At 41.7% G+C, this 27,592-nt stretch overlaps 1 protein-coding gene across 6 annotated transcripts in view; it reads left to right on the forward strand.

The window, feature by feature from the left end:
* Positions 1-27,592, forward strand: part of fbrsl1 (fibrosin-like 1) — a 239,238-nt gene that overhangs the window by 138,116 nt on the left and 73,530 nt on the right. For 5 of the 6 annotated variants that reach the window (XM_053480614.1, XM_053480609.1, XM_053480611.1 and 2 more), the window contains exons 5-6: positions 1,624-1,653; positions 5,353-5,391. In XM_053480614.1, the coding sequence (XP_053336589.1) occupies positions 1,624-1,653; positions 5,353-5,391 (69 nt within the window). The remainder of the gene's footprint in view (positions 1-1,623; positions 1,654-5,352; positions 5,392-27,592) is intronic. The other variant, XM_053480613.1, reaches the window with a different exon arrangement.

Genomic DNA, 27,592 nt, shown 5'->3' on the forward strand with positions numbered 1-27,592 from the left:
GCAGTGGGAGGAGCTTATAGATCTCAGGATGACAGTGGGAGGAGCTTGTGGATCTCAGGATGGCAGTGGGAGGAGCTTGTGGATCTCAGGATGGCAGTGGGAGGAGCTTGTGGATCTCAGGATGATAGTGGGAGGAGCTTGTGGATCTCAGGATGACAGTGGGAGGAGCTAATATTTCTCAGGATGTTTTGTTCCTCTATTTCAGTGAAACATGAATAAAAAGGAAAAAATGTGTGCCCTCTGAAAGGGAGTTTTGATTGACAGCTGGTTAATTCCTTAACTCCCTCATCTGTTATTTGTCTATTTTCATCTTAATGACCTGACTGAACCCAGACACACACACACACACACACACACACAAAGGTGTGTCAGAACACTCCATGCCTTCACGCTGACAGACAGGACGATCTGAGAACACGTTACACTCCAGTGCGTCTCTGTACACTTAAGCAGCTGTGTTTTTAGAAGGCAGGATAATAGGGACACACACATGCACGCATGCACACACACACACACACACACACACACACACAGCCGTCTCGAGGCAGCAAGCGAGGCCTTAGAGGCATTTGAATGTGAAATCCTGCGGTGAGCAACACACTCGAGCCCTTCGCCAGCTCCTTTAAAGTGCAAATGCCTGCCGAGACTCATTTGCATATTCAGAACTGCTCATTTGCATGCACATAACTAGAGTCCGTTTACATGCGGCGAGGCGAAATGGCAAACGTTTAAATGTATGGGGCAGTGATGTAAGAGTGGGGTAAAGCTGAGAGATGGAGGAGGAGGTGCCTGTAGATCTCAGGATGAGAGTGGGAGGAGCTTGTAGATCTCAGGATGAGAGTGGGAGGAGCTTGTAGATCTCAGGATGACAGTGGGAGGAGCTTGGAGGTCTCAGGATGACCGTGGGAGGAGCTTGTAGGTCTCAGGATGAGAGTGGGAGGAGCTTGTAGGTTTCAGGATGACAGTGGGAGGAGCTTGGAGGTCTCAGGATGACCGTGGGAGGAGCTTGTAGGTCTCAGGATGACAGTGGGAGGAGCTTGGAGGTCTCAGGATGAGAGTGGGAGCAGCTTGTAGATCTAAGGATGAAAGTGGGAGGAGCATGTAGGTCTTAGGACGACATAAGGAGGAGCTTGTAGGTCTCAGGATGACAGTGGGAGGAGCTTGTAGATCTAAGGATGAAAGTGGGAGGAGCATGTAGGTCTTAGGATGACATAAGGAGGAGCTTATACATTACTGGTTGATAGTAGGAGGAGTTTGTAGATCTTGGGATCCCCCCCCAGAAAGCGGACCTTTTAGATCTTAGGATCTCAGTAAAAGAAGCGAGTAGATCTTAGGGTGACAATGGGAGGAGCTTGGAGATATCAGGATGACAGTGGGAGGTGCTTATTGCTCTCAGGGTGTTTTGTTCCTCTCTTTCAGTGGAACAAGAATTAAATGGAGAATATGGGGGATTCATCATATTTCCATGTGTTTTGAAGGTTCTGCTTGATTCCTTCCATCCAGAAAGACAGAGAACCCTGACGTGGAGAACCTGAACATGGAGAACACCGACCTGCTCTGATAACGAGCTTCACAGCCAGGAGCACATGAATAATTCTCTCTCTTCTTTTCCTTTCTTTATAGTGTGACAGCGAGAGTGACATCGACGACAAGGTAGGACTCGCTGTTTCTCATTCTGTGTGTGTGTGAGAGAGAGAGAGAGACCTTGTTCATCTTGCTGCTGTTGCTCATTTGCATCTCAGAGTGGATGTTAGAGAGAGAAAGAGGCAGGAAAGTCGAGAGAGGTAATGGGACTAATAAAAGGGAACAAAAGAGACAGAGTAAAGATGAAGAAAATTATGAAAAGAAGAAAAAAGGAGGAGAGAGAATGAGAAATAGGGGGATGAAATAGAGAGAAAACAAGAATGACAATAATAGGCAAAAGACAGGAGAAAATTGAGAAAGAGATAGACAGAATTAAAACAGTAAAATGCAAAAAGTAAAAGGTAGAGTGGTAGAGAGACAGGTAGAAGAATGAGACAAGTAGAGAAAGAAAGCAAGGTAGAGAGAGATAGTGAGAGAGATAGACAGGGTAGAGAAAGAAAGCATCAGGATGAGAGGTAGAGAAAGAAACAGTTAGAGGTGGAGAGAAACACGTGGCGCAAGAGACTAGAAAGAGACGAGAGAGTGAGACAGACAGAGAAAAAAACGAGACAGGTAGAGAGAGACACTAAGAGTAAGTGCCACGCCCACAGGAAGTTCCTCAGGAACTGATCTTTCCATTTCTCATTAGCTCACTATAAACCCGGTTTGGGGGCGGGGCTATTTTTGACTTTTAACTGTGACGTCACCTGACAAACTCCACTGCTTCAAACCAGTCATGTCCGATTGCAAATATTAAAGCGGAAGAGGACATGGGGGCGTGTCATACTTTTCATTATCGTACTTTTCTGTTTTATGTTACGGCTGTGTCCCAAACCAGATGATTAGAAGATGCTCTGGATTTAGAGAGTGTGTTTCTCGTCACTGTGTTCTGTGTGATCTTTGTAGCGTTAATGATTTGAGTGTGTGTCTGTGTGTCTGTGTGATTGTCATTATAAATGTAAACTAGCCGTTATCGTCGTGTTTTCATGCTAAATTGCGTCTCTGTCATGTCTGTCTCGCGAGCGTTAATTCCCTTTCGTTAAGCAATTACTCACCGCTAAACGAAGCTGATAGCGCTGCTAATCTCCTGTAAGCTTCGCTCCCAGTTTGTTCATCAATAACATGTCGATAGCGAGGTGCAATTTACATTAGCGCTAGCCAATAGGGTTTTTTCTCTTTCCTCACTAAAGCTAAAAGCATTATAATTTTACTGCAAATTTAAAGAAGGGATTTCCAAAGCAAGTTCACTTTCAGGACAAACGTGAGGAGGTGTTTAAGGCTGTGTCCTGAACCAACTGCTAGAATTTATTTCCTAGTTAGTGTTCCTAGTAAAGTGCAGACAATTTTCAGGCTCTGTTCCAAATGTTTCCAAATGTGAGTTTGTACCCAGCTAGTGTTGTTAGCAGAACGTTGGCCGTTTCACGGTTCCGTCTCAATTTACTCATTAGACCAGCATCCATTTTAAGGATGTGTTAAATTTCATCTTTTTAAGGCTCTGTCCGAAACCAAATGCTCAGGTTCGTCATCATTTAGTGTTCCTCTTTAGCACGCTAGTCACTGCTGATTGATTCAGTACACAATCAACAAACACAACAACATTCTTCCAGGACCAAGGTGCTACATAAAACATAAATTAATACAGCTAGCTAAAAACTTCAGGGTTAAGGGCCTTACTCAAGGGCCCAACTATGGTAGGTGGTGTTGGGGTTTGATCCTGGGACCATCCAATCAGTCGACCTTAACCACTTAGCTACACCGACCCTAAATATTTCATGATTAGCTTATCTGCAATATTAATCATAAAGTAACATGTTTATGATGACGTAGTTATGTTCTTCATGACTAGCATTTTTTCCACAATACTAGTTCATGTCGAGCATGTTTAATGTTTATGAATCTAGGTTTGGACTAGCATGCTTTCTATAATGCTAGTTTATGATTAGCTTGTTTATTATAATGCTAGTTTATGGTTTCTGATTTTACTGCAATACTAGTTTAGGGCTGGCATGATATTTACCATATTGCTAGCTTTTGATTAGCATGTTTACTATGTTTACTATAGTGCTAGCTCATAAATAGCATGTTCACTACAACGCAAGTTTATGTTTAGCATGTTTATTATAATGCTAGTTTATTACTAGCTTTTCCACTTTGACACTAGGTTATATATGAAGATATTAGCCTAGCTTATATAAAGCTATTATATGAGTAATATGTTTCGTACAGTGCTAGTTTATGACTAGCATGTTTAATGTGAAGCTAGTTTGTGTTTATTAGCACACTGAATATAACAGGAATTCGTTTAAAGTGTTTACTATAATGCTAGTCCATCATTAGCTTTTTTCTTTGCTAGTTTTTGTTCAGTTTTTTTCTTCCTTCCTTTTACACTCGTCCTTTTTCACTCTCTCTCTCTCTCTCTCGCTCGCGGACTAGCTCTCTTCTTCTATTTCTGTGGGGGTTAATCATGTGTAATTTACCCCTTCTCACCCCCCCCACGCCTCCCCCACAGTGTGAGTAATAAACAGCCCCCCCGCTGGCCCCTCCCTCACGGTGGGCGGAGCCGACAGGGCTGTGATAGTTTCTTCATGCAGGTGAAGATGAAGCGGCATGATGTTTCCACACGGCCATCATCCGTCCTCATCTCTTTAATCAAATTAGATTAAGCGCACCTGGGGAAGAGCGCTCCGCCGTGCCGCCTCTCATTCCCCACCAATTTATCCTCAATATCCCTCCATCGGCCCGGGATTCGGCTCCGGGAACGCCGTGAAATTAGAAGTGACACACACGACGTGAGGTTTAACACGGACACACCGCTCGCACCCTAATGCCCACGCGCCCCTCCCACACGGCTGTGTTCCAAATCCCCACTCCATCTCTCCATCACTGCTTCTACCCTCCAAACATTCCCTCATCCCTGACTCCATTCTGCGCTTCACTCTATCCTTTCCTCTATTCACTGATCTGTTTATCTCTTTATTCTCCTCCATTTCTCGTCTTCCCTTCATTTCTCTTCAAGCCAATCCATCTCTCTACATCCATCACTCCAGACTTCCTTTATTACTCTCTATTGCGTTAATTATGACGCTAGTTTATGTTTGGAGCTTTAAGTACAGTAAGAGTTAAAGTTTATGTTTAGAGCATTAACCAGTGGTGGCTGGTTAATAAGGGGCGCTGGGGCGCCGCCCCCTTAAAGGAAGGCAGAGAAGAATGCTACTTTAACATGTAATTATTTAACATAATTATTATTTATTTTAATAATGAAATAAAGTAATTAAGTCCGCTGTAATTTTTAATATAACGTATTTACAAGAAAAAAATTCCAAATTGTATTACATTTGTGTTGGTGTACGCGGGGCGCCGGACAAACGAGTGTCTATGTAGGCAGGTGAAATTTTCGAAAAGCGTGTGACTTGAGGCTGAGCTCTAATTGGATTTTTTCAAATCATCTTTGGGGCGGAGCGCTGTGCGGCCCTCACCCTCCCACTTTTGTTCTTAGCGAATCAATATTGTTTTTAAATATTTGGGCTCATGTGATTGGATCATTCTCAACGAGTCTTATTAACGCTCAACAGATTGTTAGTTAATATATTTAATATATTTAATAGTGATTGACGTGGAAGCAGCTAAATATGAGAGGAAATTCTGTAATTTCTTTGCTAAAATACCTCTTCCAATCCTCTAATTAAGCAGCAGTCATGTGATCACGGCCGATCTTACACTCTTTTCCAGAACTTCTTATGGCAAGCGGAGCTGCTGACTGGATGTGATGTGAGTCAATGCCTTTATTTTATACTAGTGGTAATAATGCTTAATCACCTGATAAATGCTATTTACAGGTGATTATTGAAAGTTTAAAAAATACTGCACCAGCCGCCACTGGCATAAACTCTGCCGCTAATTTGTGTCTAAAGCACTTGCTATGGTTAGTTTGTGTTTAGAGCTTTAACTATGATGCTAGTTTCTTTACAGCGTTACCTATGACACTAGTTTGTGTTTAGATTGTTGACTATGATGCTAGTTTGGGTTAAGAGCGTTAACTATAATGCTAGTATGCCTTTAAAGTGGCATACTCGCATTATGCTAGTTTGTGTTTAGCCTATTGTTTTTCATGTCCTTTGTGCTCATGTGACTAATTTTCCTGGTGTTAAAGGACTGTGTCTGATTTTTCGGTTGTGTTGTATTAACGGTCTCCTCCACCATGTCCTGAGGGAAGCTTGTGTGATCGTCTGATGTTAATAAAGTGCATCTGAGAGACATTTATTGGGGTTTTTTGTTTACAGAAGTTGTGTTTTGTCAGTTCTGGCAGCAGAGACAAAGTCCAGACTTCAGTCGTGTTTGTGGTTTGAGGATGCGTCCAAAACTTCTCCATGTCAACAGCGGGTGTTTGAGAGACGTTTCACCAGTTGTTCAGTTTTATGGCATTTGTGCGTGGAGCTCCATTTGTGCATCTATTCTCTTTTACTTTTAGCTATAATTTATTAGTGCTAGTTGTTGAAAGCAGCCATTTTTGTTCCCTACAGAGTGTAAATCGGAAAGCCTGGGTTTAACTCAGACACAATAAAATATAAGCTAAATAACATTTGTGGGTTTCATCTGCTTTAGTCGTGAAACATTCAGTTTGTGTTCACGGTCGTCGTAGTGTGCTAGAATAAGTCTCACTCAGATAAAGTACTAAAAATAAAATGTTAAACATTCATCCTAACAGAAGGTGGCATCATGAGGACGTGAAGGGTTTAGAGGGTGGAGCCATTAAAAAAGGGGCGGGCTGTTACAAGTGTTGGGAGCTTTAGAGGGGGGGAGAGACACTTGAGGGGAGGGCGTGGCCATGAAGATTAAATAATCTAAAATGTCTAAAAATGACCAAGTGAAATGGTTAGCTTTTAACTTTAGGTTATTTAAAAAATATATATACATTTCCACAGCTAGCTGCTTCTATGCTGTAGAATCATAACTAGCAATGTAGCTTATGTTACCTCAATATGAGCAAAACAAAAAAATTATAATTGAGGAAAATTATAACAAGATTAACTCTAAAAGACAGAGAGAAAGGTTAGCATGGAATGCTAAGCTATATAGACTATATAGACACAAACTAGCTAATCTAATAACAGACTCCTCTTTAGCATTAATCGTATCATTGCTAATCAGGATTGTTTACTCAGCACAATAACAAGGTTAAAGTGTAGCTAAACAAGCTAGCATTCCTCACAAACCTCAAGCTAAAAAGTTCCATCTTAGCTAAGCATCTTGGCTTGTGCCAATTAAATGTAGTATGCTATTTGGGTTTATTCAGACCGAAAGGGGCATCGCGGCAAGCGAGCTAGCAATCTGCAAGCTAGCAGTTTGTGGATTACTTCAGGAACTTTTTATATATATAAAATTGATGCTAATAGCATGGACATGAACATTTGACTAAACAAATGTGTGTTTTTGATTTAAAATAACAGCACAGGTTTGTTTCTTTTCTCTCTTTTTTTATTTTTTGGCTTTGTTGGAAACATAGAACGCTGTTTTGAATCATTTGCCAAACGCTATAAACATTTTTTCTCCAAATCAGCCAGCTATAAAACTGCACATTGGATGCAGATGTTGTCGGCTAAAGAAAACATTTTATCCATGTGTGTGTGTGTGCGTGTGTGCAGTGCACGTGTGTGTGTATAGCGCACAATCCCATCTGCGTGTCATACCCGAGTATTGCGAAAATGTAAACGCTTAAAACGTCCTTTATTCAACAGACACGGGTCAGCGCTAACTGCTAGCCAGCATTCCGCTTGATGTTTTCCAGAGCGGGATCCAGGAGCTTGACACAACGTTCCAACAAAGTGCCACAGACAATCAGGAATGGTTAGAAAGCGCCGTATGGTTGCTATTAGCTTAACCCGAGCCGCTTGCGGTAATGTTCCCCTGGAGAGCACGGCTCTTTTTGTGAAAAGTCTTAAAGAACGTGTACATGATTGGAAATACACACGGCGGCCATGTTGGATTTAATGACTCTGAGGTAATGTGGAAGTGCTTTTATCCGTAATTTATTAGCGCTCTTTACTCGAGCCAGACATTTTACCCTCTGTTTTTTTTTTCTTCTCCTCCTCATGGTCTTGGAGTCTCTTTTGAAGTTAACTGCGGCGCTATGAAATCAAATCCAGATTAGCTTTTGGTTTGGTTTGCTTCGGTTCGGCTTGGTTTGGTTTGGTTATCATCCAAAATAGTGAGAAGCTTTTCAATGAGCCGTCATTGTCCTTGTGCGCTTCAGGATAAAACCCAAACTAGCTTCATAGTAAACATAATGAATCCAAAGTTAGCATTAAACTAATAACAAATTAGCATTATAGGAAATGCTCTAATGGCAAAGGAGCAGTAAACACTCTGAACACAAATTAGCTTTATAGTAAGCAGGCTAAAATACAAACTAGCATTCTAGTAAACATTATAACCACAAACTAGCGTAAAAGTAAACATTATAAATGCAGATTAGCTTTATCGAAAACATTATAAACACAAACTAGCATTATATTAAACTCTAATAAAACATTAGCGTTACAGTAAACAGTCCAATGCTAAAGTTGCGGTAAACACTTTAATTAACAAATTAGCATTGTAGTAAAAGGACTGAAACAGAAGCTAAAATTATAGAAAACATTTTAGCTGTAGCATTAGGGTGAACACTAATTACAAATTAGCAAAACAGCAAACACCATAATGACAAAGTACCAGTTAACACTTTGAATGCAAATTAGTTTTATGATAAACAGGGCAAAACACAAACTAGCAGTGAAGTTTAGTTTAGTTCTAGCATTAGAGTAAACACTAATTACAAATTAGCACTATAGTACACTCTAATAACAAATAAGCAGTAAACACTTTACATGCAGAGTAGCTTTATATTAAACACTAATGAAACATTACATTTTTTGTAAAAAGCTGCAGTAAACATTTAAAACACAGTAAGCACTACAGTAAACGAGTTAACACAGCACTAGCATTATGGTAAACTCTTATAAAACATTAGCATTTTAGTAAACAATGCTAAAGTTAAACATTTTAAATACAAGTGAATGGTGTAGTAAACAGGTTCAATTTTGAAAATAGTATTATAGCAAACATTCCATCACTCTAAAGCATTGAAGTACACACTCTGAATGCAAAATAGCTTTATAGTAAACAGGCTAAAATAAGTAAATGTTATAAATGCAAATTAGCATCATATAAAATCCTAATAAGATGTTAGCATTATAGTAAACATTGTGATGCTAAAGTTGCAGGGGGAAAAAATTCAAATACAAATTAGCATTGTGGTAAATAGGCTAAAACGTAAATTAGCATTAAAGTAAACTAATTACAAGTTAGCACCATAGTACACACAGCATATTTGTGAAGTGTTTGTATTGTAGCACTGATGTTAGCATTTTAAACACTAGCATGTGAAATAGCACTGATTCTGTCCTGCTACTCCTCTTCTCTTTCTCAACCTGCACAAGCGTGAAAACTCAGCTGATTGATGCTAACGCTAAAATGCATTACTAGCCCAAAAACGCCCGGAGATTTAAAAGAAAGAAAAAAGGCTCCATGCCACGCCGCACGCTATCTCGGCTCGTGCCGTTTTGTTTTAGGTGTGCAGGTGATGTATTAAAGTAAAAAAATGAGGAAGAAAAGAAAAGAAAGAACAAAAAACAAGACCCTGGAGGACAAACGCAGGAAAAGCGAGCGCCAAAACACACGTCTGCTTCCAATTATCTGGAGATCGAGTCGAAAAAAAGCGTCTGCTTTGATCTGCTCCAGCGAGGGGAAAGGTGCAGGGCTCGGCGGATTACTGCCGAAAAAAAATAATCATAATACTCGTATCAAAGAGGCGCACATAAAAGTTTACAGTGGGTTTAGAGTCACGGGGGGAGACGGGAAGGGAGTCGTAACGACGCTAGCTAGCCACCAGCGCTCATTTAGCGCTCACGTTTTCTCTTTTTAGCAGTTTTTAATGACTTGGGAAGTCTGTTCGCTTCTCAGGAAAATGGGCTCTCTGGGGATTTTTTACAGGCCTTCTGAGGAACCTTAACACGCCGCAGCTCCTTTAAGTGTAATTTAGCCGCTAGTCGTCTACTAGTCGTCGACTCGCTAGTTCTCGAGCCAGCGTGTGCACTTTATGAGTTCTGACAGGATTCTTTTTTTTTTTCTCGCACACTGGCGTAAAAATTCCCCTCCCTGCTGGCAGAGCGGGTAGGTTAGACGGGGCCTCGATTAAATTAATTTGACTTCATTAGCACAATCCCGCTGCAGTCATCGAGAGGCAGCTGGCGGAGGCTCTGAAGAGCGCTAACACATGGCCCTGACAGACGGAATATGCCGCGATGGATGGAGGGACGGCTGCCAAACGAGTAAACGAGTGTGACGTGCCTCAGAGGCTTTAGGGGAGACGGCGCTCCGAGTGACGAGCTCGGCGTAATCCCACCGCATTAACCCGTGTGCCGAGCTAGCGTGGAAGGCCATTGTGAAAAGCTTGCTCATTTTAGACCCTTTTCCTGCAAGTCAGGGAATTTTAATTTATAAATTATTAGCGTGCTACGGAGGCTAACGATCAGACCTATAACTTAACCGACTCGTTTATTCATCTCTACTCAGAGGTGAGAGTCGTATCCATAAACATGAACCAGGAGGAGACACAAACCATGGGACGTCCTCGATCTCTACCGCCACGCTTCTGAAAACATTTCACAAACTTAAAAACCACGCTGGATTTGCATAAATGTAAACCTGATCTTTTTATTTTCCTTTTGTATTTTTAAGACTTGATCCCGGATGGTGTAACAATCACTCGAGCCAAACGGCGACATGGAAATGACCGGCTTTGTGCCAAATGTGAACCCCAGAGGGCCCTCGGCGCTGGATTTGTAGCTTTGTGTCGTAAATTTCCTCTGGCAAAACCCGAGCACACAGTGAAAGACGAACCTGTGTCGGCCTGCGGGAGCTCGTGTGGGAGTGCAGGGAATAAATAAATAACTGCAGAAGTAAATAAATAAATAAATAACATCTCGCTGTAACCTCAGATCTGGCCCTGCGGCGGGCGGATTTCTTCTCCTCCTCCTGCTCCTGATGATGATGATGATGATGAAGTAGACGTGTTTTTTTTTTCTTTTTTATCAGGGAAGCATCTGAAGATCTCCCCCACCCCCCCACCCCACCCACATCATCTCTCTCCCTCTCTCTCGTCTGCACAAGGTTGCCAAGAAGTGTTTTAACGACGGCGGGATTTAGGGAACGAAGCGTCGGTTCCAGATGGCGTCCGCCGTGGCTTCTTTAACCGCTTTTTTATTGATAAAATATTGGGTGAAAAATTGCGCGGGGATTATTAGGCTCGGCTGGCCAAGCTGTTCACGGTGGCCTCATTCCAAATGCGCTTCCATAAATTTTTAGCAGTGCCTTTAAATCTACGAGGTTCCCCACTTGTTAAATTCAGCCCACACTCCCTCGGTTCCCTCCCTTCCTCCTTTCCTCCTTCCCTCCCTTCGTCTCAACCCCTTGGATCTTGTACACTTCCATCCAACTCTGGTTTTTCCCCTGATTAAATTCAGTCTCTTGGCCTTTTTTGAACATCTTGGATGCAAGCTGCTGCTGGCACGGCTCGGGAGAGAGATGGTGTGTGTGTGTGTGTGTGTGTGTCAGTGAGAGCACTGCTGCTTTCCAGGCTTGTTAAGATGAGCCAAGGAGAAATGTTTGGCCCCTTAACGGCTTAATTCCTACGTGATTTCATTAGCCGTCGGTGCAAAACGAGGCGCAGAACCAATTAATCAGATACGCACACTAGACGCTGTCTGAACTACTGGCAGGGTCAGCGGCAAAAATAGGAACTCAGCCATCTACCAGGAGGGAGAGAGAGCGAGGGAGGGAGAGAGGGAGAGGGGGATGGAGGGAGGGAGGAACGCTGCAGCCCACTCCAAGGCTCTGAGTGCACTTCCAAGAGCTGTGTTTATTTCATCAGTTATCAAACCGTAATCCAACTTATTCCTCAGATCCACATTATTCAATAATCCATTATTTAACACGGAGACACGTCCAGTTTTCGTTCGCGTGATTTATCCGAATATCCACTTTGTGATGCTTTATTAATCATTTAAAGTCCCCATGAAACGGCGTTTTAGATATGACTTGATTCCCCCCTTTATGTTGATGTATTTCCTTCTGAAACATAAAGTCAGAGTAGCTGCATTTTTGAAAACAGTTGATACACAAGGCCACACCCCCTGCCTAATCTAGACACATGTTGAGAGACCTAGCTAAACACAGAGGACAGAGTGCTAGACGGCGAGACACCATGTGTGTGTTTGGAGTAACGGCGTACTGGTTCGAGGCACGGGAATAAAGACAGAGTTCTCTATCAGTCTGAGGAAAAAGGGACACCAACACGGACAAACCCCACCCTCTTCAATGGGAATAAACCCCAAACACGAGGAAAAGCGAAACAGTGTTTGTAAACACGCTCAAAAAAAAAAAACACACACAGAAGAACCACTTTAACTTTTTTCTTCTCTAAAGCAAGACACGCCCCCCCATAGGCGGGCTTACACTACACTGATCACTTAAGATGATCATACTAATTTATACCTGGATATAAATCATTAAAAATTCTCTGAATGTTTTCTTGCATAAGGAGCGCACTGTGACGAAAACACGTGCAGGACGAACACACAGATTCCGATGCACAGTTATATGGATCACTTGGCATCCCAGATGTTCTACAGTGGTTAATTACACTAGCAGTCAGTCACAGCATGGGGGAAGTATATCAGTTGGGTCCGCAGTGTTATTTTTTTCTGTTTATGTGTGGAGCGAGTTACACCATTGTGTTTTTGAATCCGGTTCATCTTTCTGTCTGATTATAGACAATTAAATTATTATCAGACGTGTCCTGTCTAGTCTCTTCATGAACCCGTTTCCTCCACCTTGCACCCGAATCATCTTTTTCACACAGTTAACTCGGGTCCAGAAGCAGCATAACGGATGATGGAGGCTCGTCCGTCACCGCCATTACACATCACACCTTGGTGCTGTTACTGATGATGAGTAACGAGTGGCGAATTTGTCTTTCTGTCGAGCTTTATAGCTTTAAATTGCCACTGATTCCCTGGGATCTGGGTTTAGCCGTCTCTCCTGTCTCCTTCACTCCTCCTTTACATCATGTTCTTGCTGTAAAATTATAATTGGGACCTCTCTCTCTCTCTTTCTTTCTCTCTCTCTCGCTCTCTCTCTCGGGCTCGGAGGAGAGAAAGGGCAGCTTAATGGACTAATTTGTAAGCGCTAGCGAGGGAATCGAGTTCATGGACGTGTTATAATTTGACGGAGAATGGCAGTTTGGAGAGAAGAGGGAAAAAAAAATCGTCATAGACGACGTCTCATAAAATGAGCCCTTTATTTCTCCTCTCGGCGGACGGAGGAACGCGAGATTGCTTTTAACGCACCCTCGTTCACTTTTCCCATCAGCTCGAGTGAAGCGTGCTAGCTGAGGGTTAGAAATGATGACGGATCAGAGCTGTAGTGTTGCATTGTACGTTGGTTTTTATTCTTTCACTGCAATGTTCTATATGAAAGCGGTGATGAGATCCTCCTGCAAAATTAGCTACGAGTTGGCTATTAAGCCAGGAAGTGCCCTAGTGTATTTACACTGAGTGTATTTGCAGAGTATACTAGTTTACCCATGTAGGCTAAGCTAAATTAGCCATGTAAACTAGTGTAGCCCTGATATTACCTAGCCTCCTAGCCACATACTATATATTAACTATTTGATAAACTGAGTCATCTACGTCAATAAACAACCTCAATCAGTTAGGCTAAAATGATAGACAATTAGCTTTCAACTAAGCTAAATCATTAGTGTGTTATAGTGTAATTGAACTCCATAACTCCTCTTACATCCGCTAGCAGGTGGGCTAATATTATATCAACAGTAGTATAAGGATTAACCTCCTCATTTTTTCTGTTATTTCGTCCTTTAAACTTAACCTTGAATTGACCGCTGTCTTAAAAATTTTTTTTGTGAGCTAACAGCCCACTCTAAATCAAGAATTTTTAACTTTAAGTATAAAGTTGGCAAAAATAACTTGGATTTCTTGGTGAATAGTTAACAAAACAGCACATGGCTGAACCATCCAGAAGGTCAATATTTACCTTAGATATGTTGTTTAAATTGTGAGAAAAGGCCCAAAACAACAAGAATGACTCTGTATTTGCATTTCGCATCGACTGGAAAGCGTTAGCTAACTTGCATGTTTGTAAATTTTCATATTTAAAATTGTCAAGGTTGTGTCACTGCTCAAGCAGAAACATTTGACTTCCAAAAGACTGGGCTAAGAGCGGTGAGACAAGCCTGTTAATTGCTACGCTAACCTATTTTAAAGTAGCGACTTAGCTAAGAGGCTGCCATAAAGGAATCTGATGCAAGTGGACGGGGATGGGGCCTTCGAGTGGCACAGTGGTAAAGTGCTCGCAGGGAAGATCATGAGTTCGATTCCCGGGGGATTCCTCTTGCAGCCGAAGGTCTAGAGAGAGCTGATTGGCTGAGCTCTCTCAGAGGGGAGGGATGAGAGGTACTTAGTGCTCTACACGGCTCTACAGCCAGTTGGCGGAAGGAGCAGATAGCGCTGTCCTCCGAGTGTGTGACTCCGCCCCCAACGGTGCGTGAGCGAGCAGTTCGAAAATATGCAGGAGGAAACGTGATATTCTTCAGTCCTCCCAACTGAGTGACAGTAGCCTTAATGTGGGAGCCCCCTAGTGACGGGGAGGAATTGGACACGAGAAAAAAAAAGAAAGTGGATGGGAAGTCAGTGAGGGTGCACTAAGAGCAATAATGAGGGTTTGAGACTCAGTTCATCATTCCTGTCGTGTCCTCCCTCAGCATCTCTCTCTCTTATTCTCCATCGCTCTGTTTTTGTTCTGAGGGGATTTTTCAGCGTACGCTAGCATTTGGCGCACTAATGTACAGACAAGCCTTTGGGATCGTTCGAATGAAGGAGCGAGGGAAGGAATTGGAGTGAGCTTTGGAGGCCACAGGCAGGCATGAGTAATTCATCACGGGTCCGGGGAAAGGAATGGAGGAGCGGCGCAGCACATTCTCTCATTCACCCTCCCCCCCACCCACTCTCTCTTGCTTTTCTGTCTCCAGCTATCTGTCTGCGCTAATGCAGCGTCTGATGGCCCACAGGAGATCTGCACTTCCAGGAAGTGGAGTTAGCGGGCAGGAAGAGCATTAGCGGCATGGTCTCTAGAGGAGCGTGAAAGATGAGTGCAGGAGCAATAGCGCGTTATGGCTCTCCGTTGTGGGATTTAAGAGACAAATCGGCCACGCGACGACACTCTTAAAGTGAAAACGTAGCCCATTCAGAGGGACACGGATGAGAATATTGTTGATGTTGCAAAAGAGGTGACTCCGGAAAGCATCGAGGGATTAGCGGTAACAGATTTATCACTAAAGTATAGCGCTTTTGCTATAGATAAGATTGTTAGCATTTTGTCGCAACAAAGTATAAAAAAAACACTGTCAAGCTAATTGGCTAAAGACTGTCTGAGACAACACTTTAAAAATGACAGCAGACACAGCAATGCTAAGCACACTATCAAAATATATACGCGGTACATTTACTATTTGATGTTTGAATTACTAATAGCATTGTTGCCAGGCATCAGGGAGCACTCCGGTTTTATTGCTGGAAAAGAGACTTAGCTATCCAGTACATACTATTAAGTTTTTTAAGTCATTTATCAGGACCAGCAGGAGTGGAAACGACACAGAACTATCCGGAACATCAACATTTACCTCAGAAATGTTGGTACATTACTGTAAGTTGGTACACTTAGCATCCATCGCTAACCAAACTTACTGCATAGTAAGAGAACACACTGTGATTCCTTGTTTGTTCTAACAACAGAAAAATATGGGCAACCCATAAGAAGTGTTATCATAGTTTAGGTACCATGGTAGTCCCATCGTACCTGTTCTGTGCTGATATAGTACATGTATAACACTACGGTACACGGTTCTACCATGGCCCAGACTGTATTTTGGTACAAAGGTACACAAACATGTTATGGAGCTTTATGTACTGTAATGGTACCATTTGACCTGTTAAGGTTTCCACTAAAGGTTAGTGCACAATACTTTGGTGAATACTATTGTACTATATCACACCAGTAGTATGTAGTAACATTTCTACAACAGTTACAATATACCTAAGACGTGTTGGGGAATTTAATAACAGAAACCTTGCTGTATGGCTAACGCTATGATTCAGCTAGCTTATGTAGCTGTATAAATAAACAGTGAGAGTGGAACTGATACAGAACCACCCGAAACGAGGACATTTACCTCAGACGTGTTTATTAATTACATGGTAAATGCTCAACAACTGACGTTGCACTGCGTCAAATTAGCATGAGCTAGCCAAGCTAATATCCTTTTTTCTGTATTTAGAAATGTCAAGCTGTCTTTTCAAATTCCAAATTTATAAATTGTGGAACGTCTCATAAACGCGGTGATACACTGCCATTTTTTAGCACAGCGTTGATTACTACGCTAACTCACTTTCCTTCATGGAGTGCCTTCTCCCTGGCTTAGACGTCAGGGTCGTCGGGTTAATCTACTGCAGCTCGTTTTCCATGACCGTTTTATACAGCGTTGCAAAACGGCGTCGTAAAATTTTACAAGGCGCTGATATAGATATGCTCATTTCCTCGCTGCACTTTTCAAATGACCTTCAGCGGCGGGAAATCGCTCGAAGCACTTTTACACCGTAATGGCTGCACGCTCGCACAGACGAGACGAGCCATAATGTGATTAGATATGTGAGATATGAAGCTTATCAGCATGTACACAGAGCGCTCATACACACACGCGCACGCGGTTTCTTCTTTATTTGTTTCCATTGAAGATACGGGGCTAATGTAGCTGACAAGAAATGGAAGCTCATACAGTAGCTAGCAGTTTAGTATAGTGCTAACTGCATACCTAAATTACCACACACTCTCTTTTCACTATATAAACTTGTGTGCATACCCTCACTGTGTGTCCCAAACCACTACTTACTATTCACGCGATCATGAACAAGGGCAATGCATTCAACCTATTATAAACATGTCCTAAATCCCTCTCTCATAGAGACACACACACACATGAAGGTGGACAGTAGGGGTTAGGGGACGTTTCAGCTCTCTGATCTGGAGAGGTGTTAAAACTCATCAGAATGTAGCAGCGGGACTGCAGAGCTGTTAAAGCTAAAGCGCTCATTTCCATGCATTATATAATTCTCAATAAAACACGTTAAAGCCTCGTTTAAAAAGATTAATTATAACCCACAATAAAGTTTAACCTGGTAATGTGGAATCTCCATCATCATCATCATCATCCTGGACATTGGGTTAAGTATATTAGTCATAAACCTATGACACACATGGAATGTCCATACACACCATGGGCTAATGGTGAGTGTTTGGTTTGGGATATGTCCACAATGAATTGAGAAGGGCATTAACCCATATATAGTGACTAATGAATAGTGTGTGGGTTGGGACACACCCACAGTGATGTTGTTATACAACAACAAAATAGCACCATGGTACCCACTGAACTGCCACCCTGCCTACCCTGGTACCCTATAAAGTCCAGTGATGCCTACCATGTTCATGTCTGAAGAGTTACACTAATACTAATGGTGTATTATGGGATGTACTATACAGTAGGTTACCATAGTGAGGAGTGAATAAGGTGTGCGGTTTGGGACACGCCCAAAGAAATTATTATATTATATTATATAGTGTCTAGTAAAATAGTGTGTGTGGTTGGAAACACAGAGGTGGTATTATACAGTTAATAATAAATACGCTGCGTGGTTTGGGACACGCCCACAATGATACTGTTATGTAGTGACTAGTGAATAGGGTGTGTTGATTGGGACACACCCACAGTGTTAATTATTATATAGTGACTAGTTAACATGGCATGTAGATTGGGACACGCCCACATTGAGGATGTTATGTAGTGACTAGTAAATAGGGTGTGTGGTTTGGGACACGACTACAGTGGTATTATATACTGACTAGTGAGTAGGGCGTGTGGTTCGGGATATGCCCACAGTGATGATGTTATATAGTAACAAATAAATAGGGAGTGTGGTTTGGGACATCTCCACAATGTATGTATGTGTGTGTGTGTGTGTGTGTGTGTGTATGTCACGGGGCTGTAAATTGCGAGTGACAGGTCGATACTTACGGCTGTAGCTTTGATTTAATCACACACCTGTCAGTGGGTATTTGTCTGTCTGCCTTCGGCTATTCCCTCGGGTCTATCCCCCCCCCCCCCCACCCTGTACATCCCATCTGCACGGACAGACAGAGAGAGAGAGAGAGAGAGAGAGAGACAAGTCATTAACAGGACTGTCAGAAGGCGCGCTAGTTGGTTAGCATCTAATAAATAAGAAATGAGTTCTTCCATAACTTCCATAACTATACAATAATTGGCGGGGGGGGGGATTGGGGGATGTGTAAAGAGAGTGGGAGAGAATGACAAAGTGAAAAGAGAGGGATAGACTGAAAGGAAATGAAACGAGAAAGTGAGAGAGACAGAAAATCTCATAGTCACACCCACTGTGCATTATTCTCCTATTCTCCGCCCACTGACCAGGAGTCTAACCCGCGTCCCTGAGCCAGTTTAACTGATTATCTGCATGGCTTCTGAGAGTCTTTCATCTGCTTTCATCTTTCTGCCTATAAACACTACATCCTGCATCTCTAGCGTTTTAGACTTAGCCTGTCGTGGCATGCTAGGCCATAGCTTAGCCTTATTTAAAAGCATTAAGTGTGTTAGCGTTCACAGGATCTCGGTTTCCTGAGTGTCCTGAGCTTAGTCTTGTGCCGTATTAATGGCTTAGCTTCCTAGGAGTGAACCCTTTCCCAGAAGGCTGAATGGAAGCTTTCTTGTGAAAAGCATTAAGTCTTGGCTTCCCAAGCGTGCCATGCTGCCGTAGCATTTTAACTTCCCAGGAAATGGTAATAATTTCATAACGCTTACACTGTTAGCGTTGTCGTCCTGCCTTGACAGTACCTTAGCTATCAGGCTAGCATTTTAGCTTGATTAGGCAACAAAGTTAACGATTTTGGGTTGTCTTCTTTAGTTGCCTTTGCTTTCCCCAAAGTTTTAGCTTAACTTCTAAAAAAAAAAAAAAAAAAAAAAAAAAGCTTAGCTAAGCTTTTCAGCCTCACGGTCGAGGCGGTATTAGTTGTTTTATGTTGATTAAGTAAAGAGGCATCTTTAGAATTTAGCGAGACACTGATTTAGCTTTTAGTCTGGAAAAAGATTTAGCACTAAAATGTAGTGCACTTGGCTCTAATCCTTCTTCAAATTTTTTTCTTCAGCACGTTTTTTTCCGCGTGTTTTTCCCCCAGTCAAAAGAGTGCAGGGGAAGAGGACACAATGTGTGATTTTTTTTTTCTTTCATCCCTCTGTTCTGTTCTCAATTAGAGCTCTTTAAACTGTGTCAAACTGGAACTGGAAGCTAAATCACACACAGACGCGCTCCGTCTCCCGGGTGGAATGCGGCGGGCCTCAGACCGAGCTGTTCGCTGACTCTCGTGTTGATGGTCGAGGGAGATTGCGTCGTGGTCTGGCCTACATCGTATTTCTGAACCTGGCCTAGAACATTAATAGCATCTCAGAACTTGTAATTAGTTAAAACTTTCCAGAAGGCAGTGTTTACCAAGCGCTGCGGGGGGAGTAGGGCTTTCATCCAGATGTTTCTGAAAAGTGTGTGTGAAAATGTGTTTCCTGTGAAAAGTGCTGCTTTGTGGAAGGTTCTGGAAAGAAATAATGTGATGACATCATCAAAATCAGCCAATCACATGCAACCATGGGCAGGTTTCACCGTGCTGAGTGTGTCCAAATGGCTGGCTGTTCCGGAGTCTGTAACTTCACAATTAACTCACTCATTCAGACTCCGAGACTTTACAAGTCACAGTTTAGAACTGTAGAACTGCTTACTAATGATTACTAATGATTACTAATGATTACTAATGATTAAGTTGATCAGATTCTATATCACTAATGATTTAGTGATTCAGACCGTATAACATTACTAATGTTAAACCATTAAAACATTAAAATGATTCAGTGATTCCAATTCTAGAACTTTACTTATCATTCAGTGCTGTGCTACATGAACAGACCTTAGCAAGCTCGAGAACTCAGCTAATGTTAGCACTGTCGTAACAGGCCACTCCTCCTCTCTCCTATAGTTTGTCTTGTGTGTGTGTGTGTGTGTGTGTGTGTGTTGCATTTGGTCTGTCTCTCTGCCAGATGAGTGTTATGATAATATGATATATCTTACAGACACACACACACACATGGTTCCTGACCTCAGACACACTCTTTTTCACAGCTGGTTCTCCTTAAACCTTCTCGAGATGATTGCTGTACAAATAGAGACATGGCTGCTCTATGTGTCTCCGACGTCTCACGTGTGCTGCATTAGCATTAATGCTATTGGTGGTAGCATTAGCTTCAGCATTAATATTTAGTACCTCATAACAGTCTTATGGCTTAAAAGAAGAAACTATCATAAATCTACAAGCTAGTGTATTAGCGTGTTAGTTTGTGTGTGAGACCATAATCATACAACTTAAACCCTATACACTATACCCTACATATTAAACACACTATACTCTATACCCTACACACCATACTCTCTTAGGGTATAGAGTATGGTGTAGGGTAAATATCCTACACACGATACTCTACACCCTACGCATGATACTCTACACCCTACACACTATACTCTATACCCTACACACTATACTCTATACCCTACACATGATACTCTACACCCTACGCATGATACTCTATACCCTACACATGATACTCTATACTCTACACACTATACTCTATACCCTACACACTATACTCTATACCCTACACATGATACTCTACACCCTACACACTATACTCTATACCCTACAGACTATACTCGATACCCTACACATGATACTCTATACTCTACACATGATACTCTATACTCTACACATGATACTCTACACCCTACACACTATACTCTATACCCTACACACTATACTCTATACCCTACACATGATACTCTATACCCTACACACTATACTTTATACCTTAATTACTATACACCTAACACACCATACCCTTCACCCTGCAGACTATACTCTATACCCAACACATTATACTGTATACTCTACACCAGTGGTTCTCAACTGGTTTGTCCATGGGACCCACATTTTTACATGGTCATCAAGCCGGGACCCAAATTTTTAGGAACTATAATATAATTTTAGGAATTATAATTTATTTGTTAAAATACACAAGTAGTGACAGATAAATCATAAGAAAATCACCAAGACTTACAAATAAACAATATTTTTTTTGCTGTCACTTAACAAAATGTATCAAATTATAGAAATATTACAAAGTAAAAACGACAAATACTGTAAACAGTGGTTATGGTAAGGAAAGGTTCAGTTACCATGAACTAAACTGAAGTGTTAATAAAACATTAACACTGATCCTGTTAACAGAACAAATCAGCAAATTACAGTAAAATTATAAAAATAATTATAACTATTTTTTTTGGTGTTTTTTTGGGATGTTTGGTTTCCAAAATGTTGTTTTAATTAAGAAGGTTTCACGCTCTCTTGTGAGAGCACCTCACTGAGGTTTTAAGCCTTTTTTGTCGTCAATATATGTAAATCCATACTTTACATATTCAGGGTCGTACTTGCGCTTTGACATGTTTGTTGCTATAATTAAATGAAATTTCACGTGTCAAACGGTACTGTTGTCGCGCGCGCATTTCAAAATAAAAGTCTGGTATAAGCAAAATAAGTTCAAAATAAAAACTTTTGACCACAATTACTCCACGACCCACTGAAAATGTTCCCGCGACCCACCAGTTGAGAAACACTGCTTTACACAATACTCTATACCCTATAATTCTATACTCAATATCCTACACACTGTATTCTATACCCTTCACACCATAATCTATACCCTACACACTATACTCAGTATCTCACACACCATACTCTATACCCAGCACATCATACTGCGTACCCTATTACACAATACTCTATACTCTACACCATACTGTGTACCCTAAAAACTCTATTCTGTACCTTACATACTATAGTCTATACCCTACACCATACTCCATACCCTACACACTGTGAACTACACCTTACGCTTTAAACACTACGTATAACAAAAATAAAACACTGACTTGTGCTTCTTCTCTCTTGTTAAATGCAACACTGAAAATCCTCCTGAGAGATTAAAATTTTTTATGTGAAATGGAAAAAAAAGAAAAAAAAATAGAATCTGCCACGGAAATGTTGCACATCTGTTTGCGGAGTGAGATCGGTTGTCCCTGAGGAACTGCGTCGCATCAATCTTCCCCAAATAAATAAATAAACAAACAAACAAATAAATAAATAAAACCTCAACATGCTTGACAAGTAAACCCAAATCACGCTCGTTGTTATTTATTTTCAGACGATGCTCCTGCGACAGGCGACATCTTGTTCCGCCATCGTCCCGCGAGGCCTCATGTCTCTCGCGCTGACACCAAAGCAGCGGGGAAATTTACTCGTGAATTTGTCACGATCCTTCTCTCTCTCTCTCTCTCTCTCTCTCTCTCACACACACACACTCACACACAGGTTGTTTACACACCTCCGGATCTGTCGCCCGGCTGTCGCAGCTGTCAGCGTGCGCTCGGAGATGCGCTCTGATTGGACCGGAGGAAAAAAATCTGAAATAAACATCAGATGCAGAAAATAACGAGGAAGCGCAGGGTGCAGTGTCGCCTGTTTCACACCGCGCTGACGGCTTCGATGCTTTCTAATCGACCGCAAATGAATTCAGTTTCCTTTTTTTTAGACGTTAACGTTATTCTCCGTGGTGACATTGAGGTTCATCAAATTACAGGTTTTAAACTCTCGTCTCTATTCGTTTAATTGCACATCTGTGTGTGAATAAAAGACTTCAGCTTTGTTTCCTAAAATACTCTGTGTCATAAACAAATGCAGGTTGTGCGCTGTTGAACGAATTTACTCCCAATTAATTACATTTCATATAAATATTTGCGTATGCGGTTGTTACGACTCGGTGTCCTTCAATACTGTAATATACTGTATTACAATAGTGCAGGTTCACGCTCGCTCAAATGTTATTGTTTCTATAGCAACAGCTCGTCAGTGACAACAGGAACTCGGTCACTTCACTGAACATTAAATATATCTATATAAATATATCTGTAAAAAATGATACAGATAAAACGTCTACTATGTGGAATAAGTGGAATAAATCACCAGGAGTCGTGCTGTTGGAGGAAACTAATCAACTTTGTGGTGATGATTTTTATGCTGATGTGGTTTGAGCATTAGCTGTGCGCTAGTTTTTCATGTTTGAGGATATTAAGACTAGTCAGCTGACTTTTTTGAGTTAGTATATTTACTAGCAAGCTAGCGAGCCTTAGCTAGCACATTTAAAATAGCCTTTTGTTCCTTAAACACACATGAATATCACTAGAGATGACACGTGGCCTTGTAAGTTTTCCAAGTTAGCATTAGCACTATGGCTAACATTAGCACTGCCATTAGAGAGTCAAGATTCAGAGAACTTTATTAATCCCAGAGGAAAATTGTTTAAGACTTAGCACTGCCGTTAACATTAGCACTGCCGTTAGCATTAGCACTGTGTCCTTTTCTGTCCTCTAGCATTAGCACTAGTGTAAGTCCAGATCTGTTTAACCACATGACCAGAACATCAACTGTTTTCACTTCATCCTCTCTCTCTCTCTCTCTCTCTCTCTCTCTCTTTTGCTCAATCCTGTACGCTCTCCTTTATCTTTCATCCTATCTCTCTCTTTTTCTATCTCAGTCTCTCTCTAACTCTCTTCCTGTCTCTCTCTCTCTTTTATCTTTCTCTCTCTGTTTTCCTCTCACCTCTCACCCTGTATCTTTTCTTTTAATATCGGTTCTTATTTCTGTCTTTTATCATTCTGTCTCTTTTTCTCCATCGCTGTCTCAGTCTTCCTTCTTCTTCCATCCATCTCTTTCCTACACTGCTCTTTTATCTGTCTTTGTCACCTATTTTTCTCTCTGTCTCACTCTTTCTGTCTATCCCACTAATGTCTCTCTCTCTCTCTTTCTGTCCTTTTCTGTTCTCAAATTTCCCGTTTCCTTGTGTGTGTGATGGTGTGTGTTGTGTGTGTGTGATGGTGTGTGTGTGTGTGTGATGGTGTGTGTGTGTGTGATGAATGGGACGAGCTGTACAGGGAGCGAGCCCCTGTGCTCACGGCTCGTTTAGCCTCCGCTACGCTCACTCGCTCATCCTGCTCTCTCTCTCTCTCTCTCTCTCTCTCACACACACACACACACACACACACACACACACACACACAGGGGGATCAGTGTACAGATTCAGCCACTGGCCTTCTCCAGCCAGGAGGTGAGCGTGGAGGAGGTAGTGATGTTACACACACACACACACACACAGTGAGAGAGAGAGAGAGAGAGAGAGAGAGGGGCTACTGTGAGAGTTTCAGTAGATTAAAAGAGTCTCTGATCCTCGTCTGTGTTTCTTTTTGATAAACAGCGCGGTCTTCACTTCATGCTCGGATCTGTGAGGGTCGCGTCCCAAATCACTCAGTCTGTCCTCTATAAGAGAGAAAACTTAAGCCGTGACACGCGGAGCAGAAACCAGTCAACATCTGAGGCTAGCCGTCTTACCTAGCTAGCACTTAGCCGTTAACTCAGTTACACCGTGAGAGTGGAAACGTCACAGAAGTTTCCGGAACGTCAACGTTTACCTCAGAATGCTCCTCTTAGCATCCACCGCTAACCAAACTTCAAGTGAATAATATTCTGAGAAAACTGTCGCTAGGCAACTAGAACACATCCGTCGAACTGAGCAGCGTCTAGCTAACGACTACGGCTAATTAATGATCTGACTAGCACACAGGCTAAACGTGTCGAGCGAAAGTGGCACAGAAATGTCCGGAAGGTCAGAGGTTACCAGACAAGGTGTGTGTGTGTGTGTGTGTGTGTGTGTGTGTGTAAGAGAGAGAATGTTTAGTAAACATTGAGACATTTAAAGAAAAACAAAATGGATAAAATAAAGAAAAGTGAGTGGAAAAGTATAAAGTATAAAGTATAAAGTATAAAGCAATGAAGACTGAGTGAAATAATGTTAAAGTGAAACAGATTGAGGGAGAAATGAGAAGAAAACAATAAAGGAAGTGTGTGTTTAAGGACGTGATTAGCCGGCTGCTGTATCGTTTGTTACTTATTGCCGATCGTGGGATGGTTCAGTTTAATACCCTGTATGTGGTGTAAGCCCCGCCCCTATGGGGCGGGGCGTGTCTTGCTGTACAGTAGCCAGAGTTCACATGGTTTTTCGGTTTGTTTTTGTCTAAGCGTGTTTACATGAGCTTTTCGTTTTTTCCTAATGAGAATAAACATTAACGTTTGGAGTTTATTCACATTACGGCGTCGGTGATCATGTGACTTGACTAGCTTGGTCAGCATGTGCGTAGATTATGCAAGGGGTGTGGCCTGGAATATCCCGAACGCTAGTTACTGTTCAAACACTTTAGTCACTACCGTTCCTGAAAATGTGTGTGTGTGTGTGTGTGTGTGTGTGGAGCAGGATGGAGAGCTGCAGTGACTCTCAGACCTGCGGCTGTTTCTCTAAATCACTTCTGCGTCGGGAGATTTCCACTTCCTGTTTCTCAGGTCGTTAAGGGCCACTCGGGAGGGTGTAAAAGGAGGCAGTGTAACATGTGGAGACACGACCCGGAGGTTCACGCCGCCGCTGTCCAATTACACACCGCAGAGAAGTGCAGGAATTTATTTCTGTCCCTGAGTGAGTTAAACACACACACACGCGCACACACAGATGCACAACAAGAGCAAGACCCCCTGCCACGCCCTGCTGCACCTCCTGCAGCCAAACACACACACACACACACACACACACAAGGGGGTTTAGGACAATAAACTACAGGCTAATAGGAATAAAAAATAAAAGCTATTAAACATTTTAAGCCTGTATTTCCCCAGAGTTAAAGAGAAAGGTGTGTAAGTTATCAGACTGTCGTGACCTTCTCAAGGTCGTCTTTAATAAAGAGAAGAATGTGAGGAATTCGTAAAGGCCGCGCCGTAACGCCGCATCGAGGAATGCAGAGTAACTCAGAGTGGAATTATGTGAAAAATTTCTCTGGACAAAGAAGAAAAGGATTAAAATAAAGAATGAAAGTTGTTTTACATCACTGCAGTGATACGACTGAACGCTTTAAAGGTACTGAGAAAAAAAAACAAGAAGAAAGGAACGAGTGAGTCGCCGCTGCTGTTGCTCCTCCTTTATTTTGTTTTTGTTCTGTCGCTCCTGATGTCTCCCCGTGTGACTGCACTTCCTTTGTGGACTGCAGAGTGTTATTGAGTGTCAGTGTGTGTGTGTGTGAGATGTGCCTCAGGCTGTCAGACTATGGCAGTGTGTGTGTGTGTGTGTGTGTGAAACTAGAGGGTTAAAAATATATATATATAGCTAAGTGTAGCATGTATTTTAGATGAAATACCCGTATATAGGATGATTTGAAAACACAATGAGCCTGATCAGCAATCACACCACGAGTTCAAATAAACATGATCAGCTCAGATTTAAATAAACATGATCAGCTCAGATTTAAATAAACATGATCAGCTCAGATTTAAATAAACATGATCAGCTCAGATTTAAATAAACATGATCAGCTCAGATTTAAATAAACATGATCAGCTCAGATTTAAATAAACATGATCAGCTCAGATTTAAATAAACATGATCAGCTCAGATTTAAATAAACGCGATCAGCTCAAATAATAAAATTATCAGATCAGGTCACATATAAATATATATAATCAGCAAAAATTTCAAAGTATAAAATTAAGTATAAAGATTCTAATAAGTTTAATTTAATTCAGTCAGCTCTAATATAAACGTGTAAAATTAATCCAATGTTAGACAAATGATGTAATCAGGTCAAACTCCTATATGTAAAATTAACTTAAAATTTATGTTATCAGTTTAAATTTAAGAAATTACCCAAATTCTAAATGATGTGATCAGCTTGAATTTAAATGTGTAAGGTTAACTCCAATTTAAGATAATAATTGACTAACTCAAATATAAATAAATGTAATTAACTTAAAGGAAAAAAATGTGAGTAGCTTAATTTTAAATACACACAATCAGTTTAAATGAACGCTATGAACTCAAACATAGTTGAAGTCGTTGTCGATAAGGATCAGTTTAAATGATCAGCTCGACTCTCACTAAAGATCAGATCTAATAATCCTGAGCAACTCAAATAAATGCACTTAAGGCAATTACAACTCTATAACTCTGACAAGTGTGGTTCAACTTGTGTAGGCTGGAAGGGTTTTGTTTGCTTGTGTGTGTGTGTGTGTGTGTGTGTGTGTGTGTGTGTGTGTGTGTATGTGTGTGGTTAATGAAACACTAGCTTGTCAGCGCTCTGTGTAATGCATTATGGAACAAAGAGACAGAAGCGGGATATGAAGTGGGTGTAGGAAGCTCGGAGCTCGGCCGGGTCTCCTGGGCTCTGTAGCGCTAATTAGAGAAGAAGAACCTCTTGCCCTCTGTCTCCTATCCTCTATTATCCCTCCATCCTCTCTTCCATTATCCCTCCCTCTTCTCCTCCTCTCCCTCGGGGTGTGGGGGGGGGCGGTGGGGGGTTAAAAAGGGCTCTCACCATCCTCGGGACGAGTGCTCGGGGTCTTTAAAGCTCCGTCCCCGGGGACGCGCTGTCAGTCTGGACTCCAGATGGAGAGAGAGAGAGAGAGAGAGAGAGACTGCTAGCTAAAGTGGCTAATCCATATATCAGCACCACAGGGACTTTTAAAAAATAAATTGTCTCTTTGTCGT

The sequence above is a fragment of the Clarias gariepinus genome, chromosome 21, assembly GCF_024256425.1.
Source record: "Clarias gariepinus isolate MV-2021 ecotype Netherlands chromosome 21, CGAR_prim_01v2, whole genome shotgun sequence".
NCBI classification, from domain to species: Eukaryota; Metazoa; Chordata; class Actinopteri; order Siluriformes; family Clariidae; genus Clarias; species Clarias gariepinus.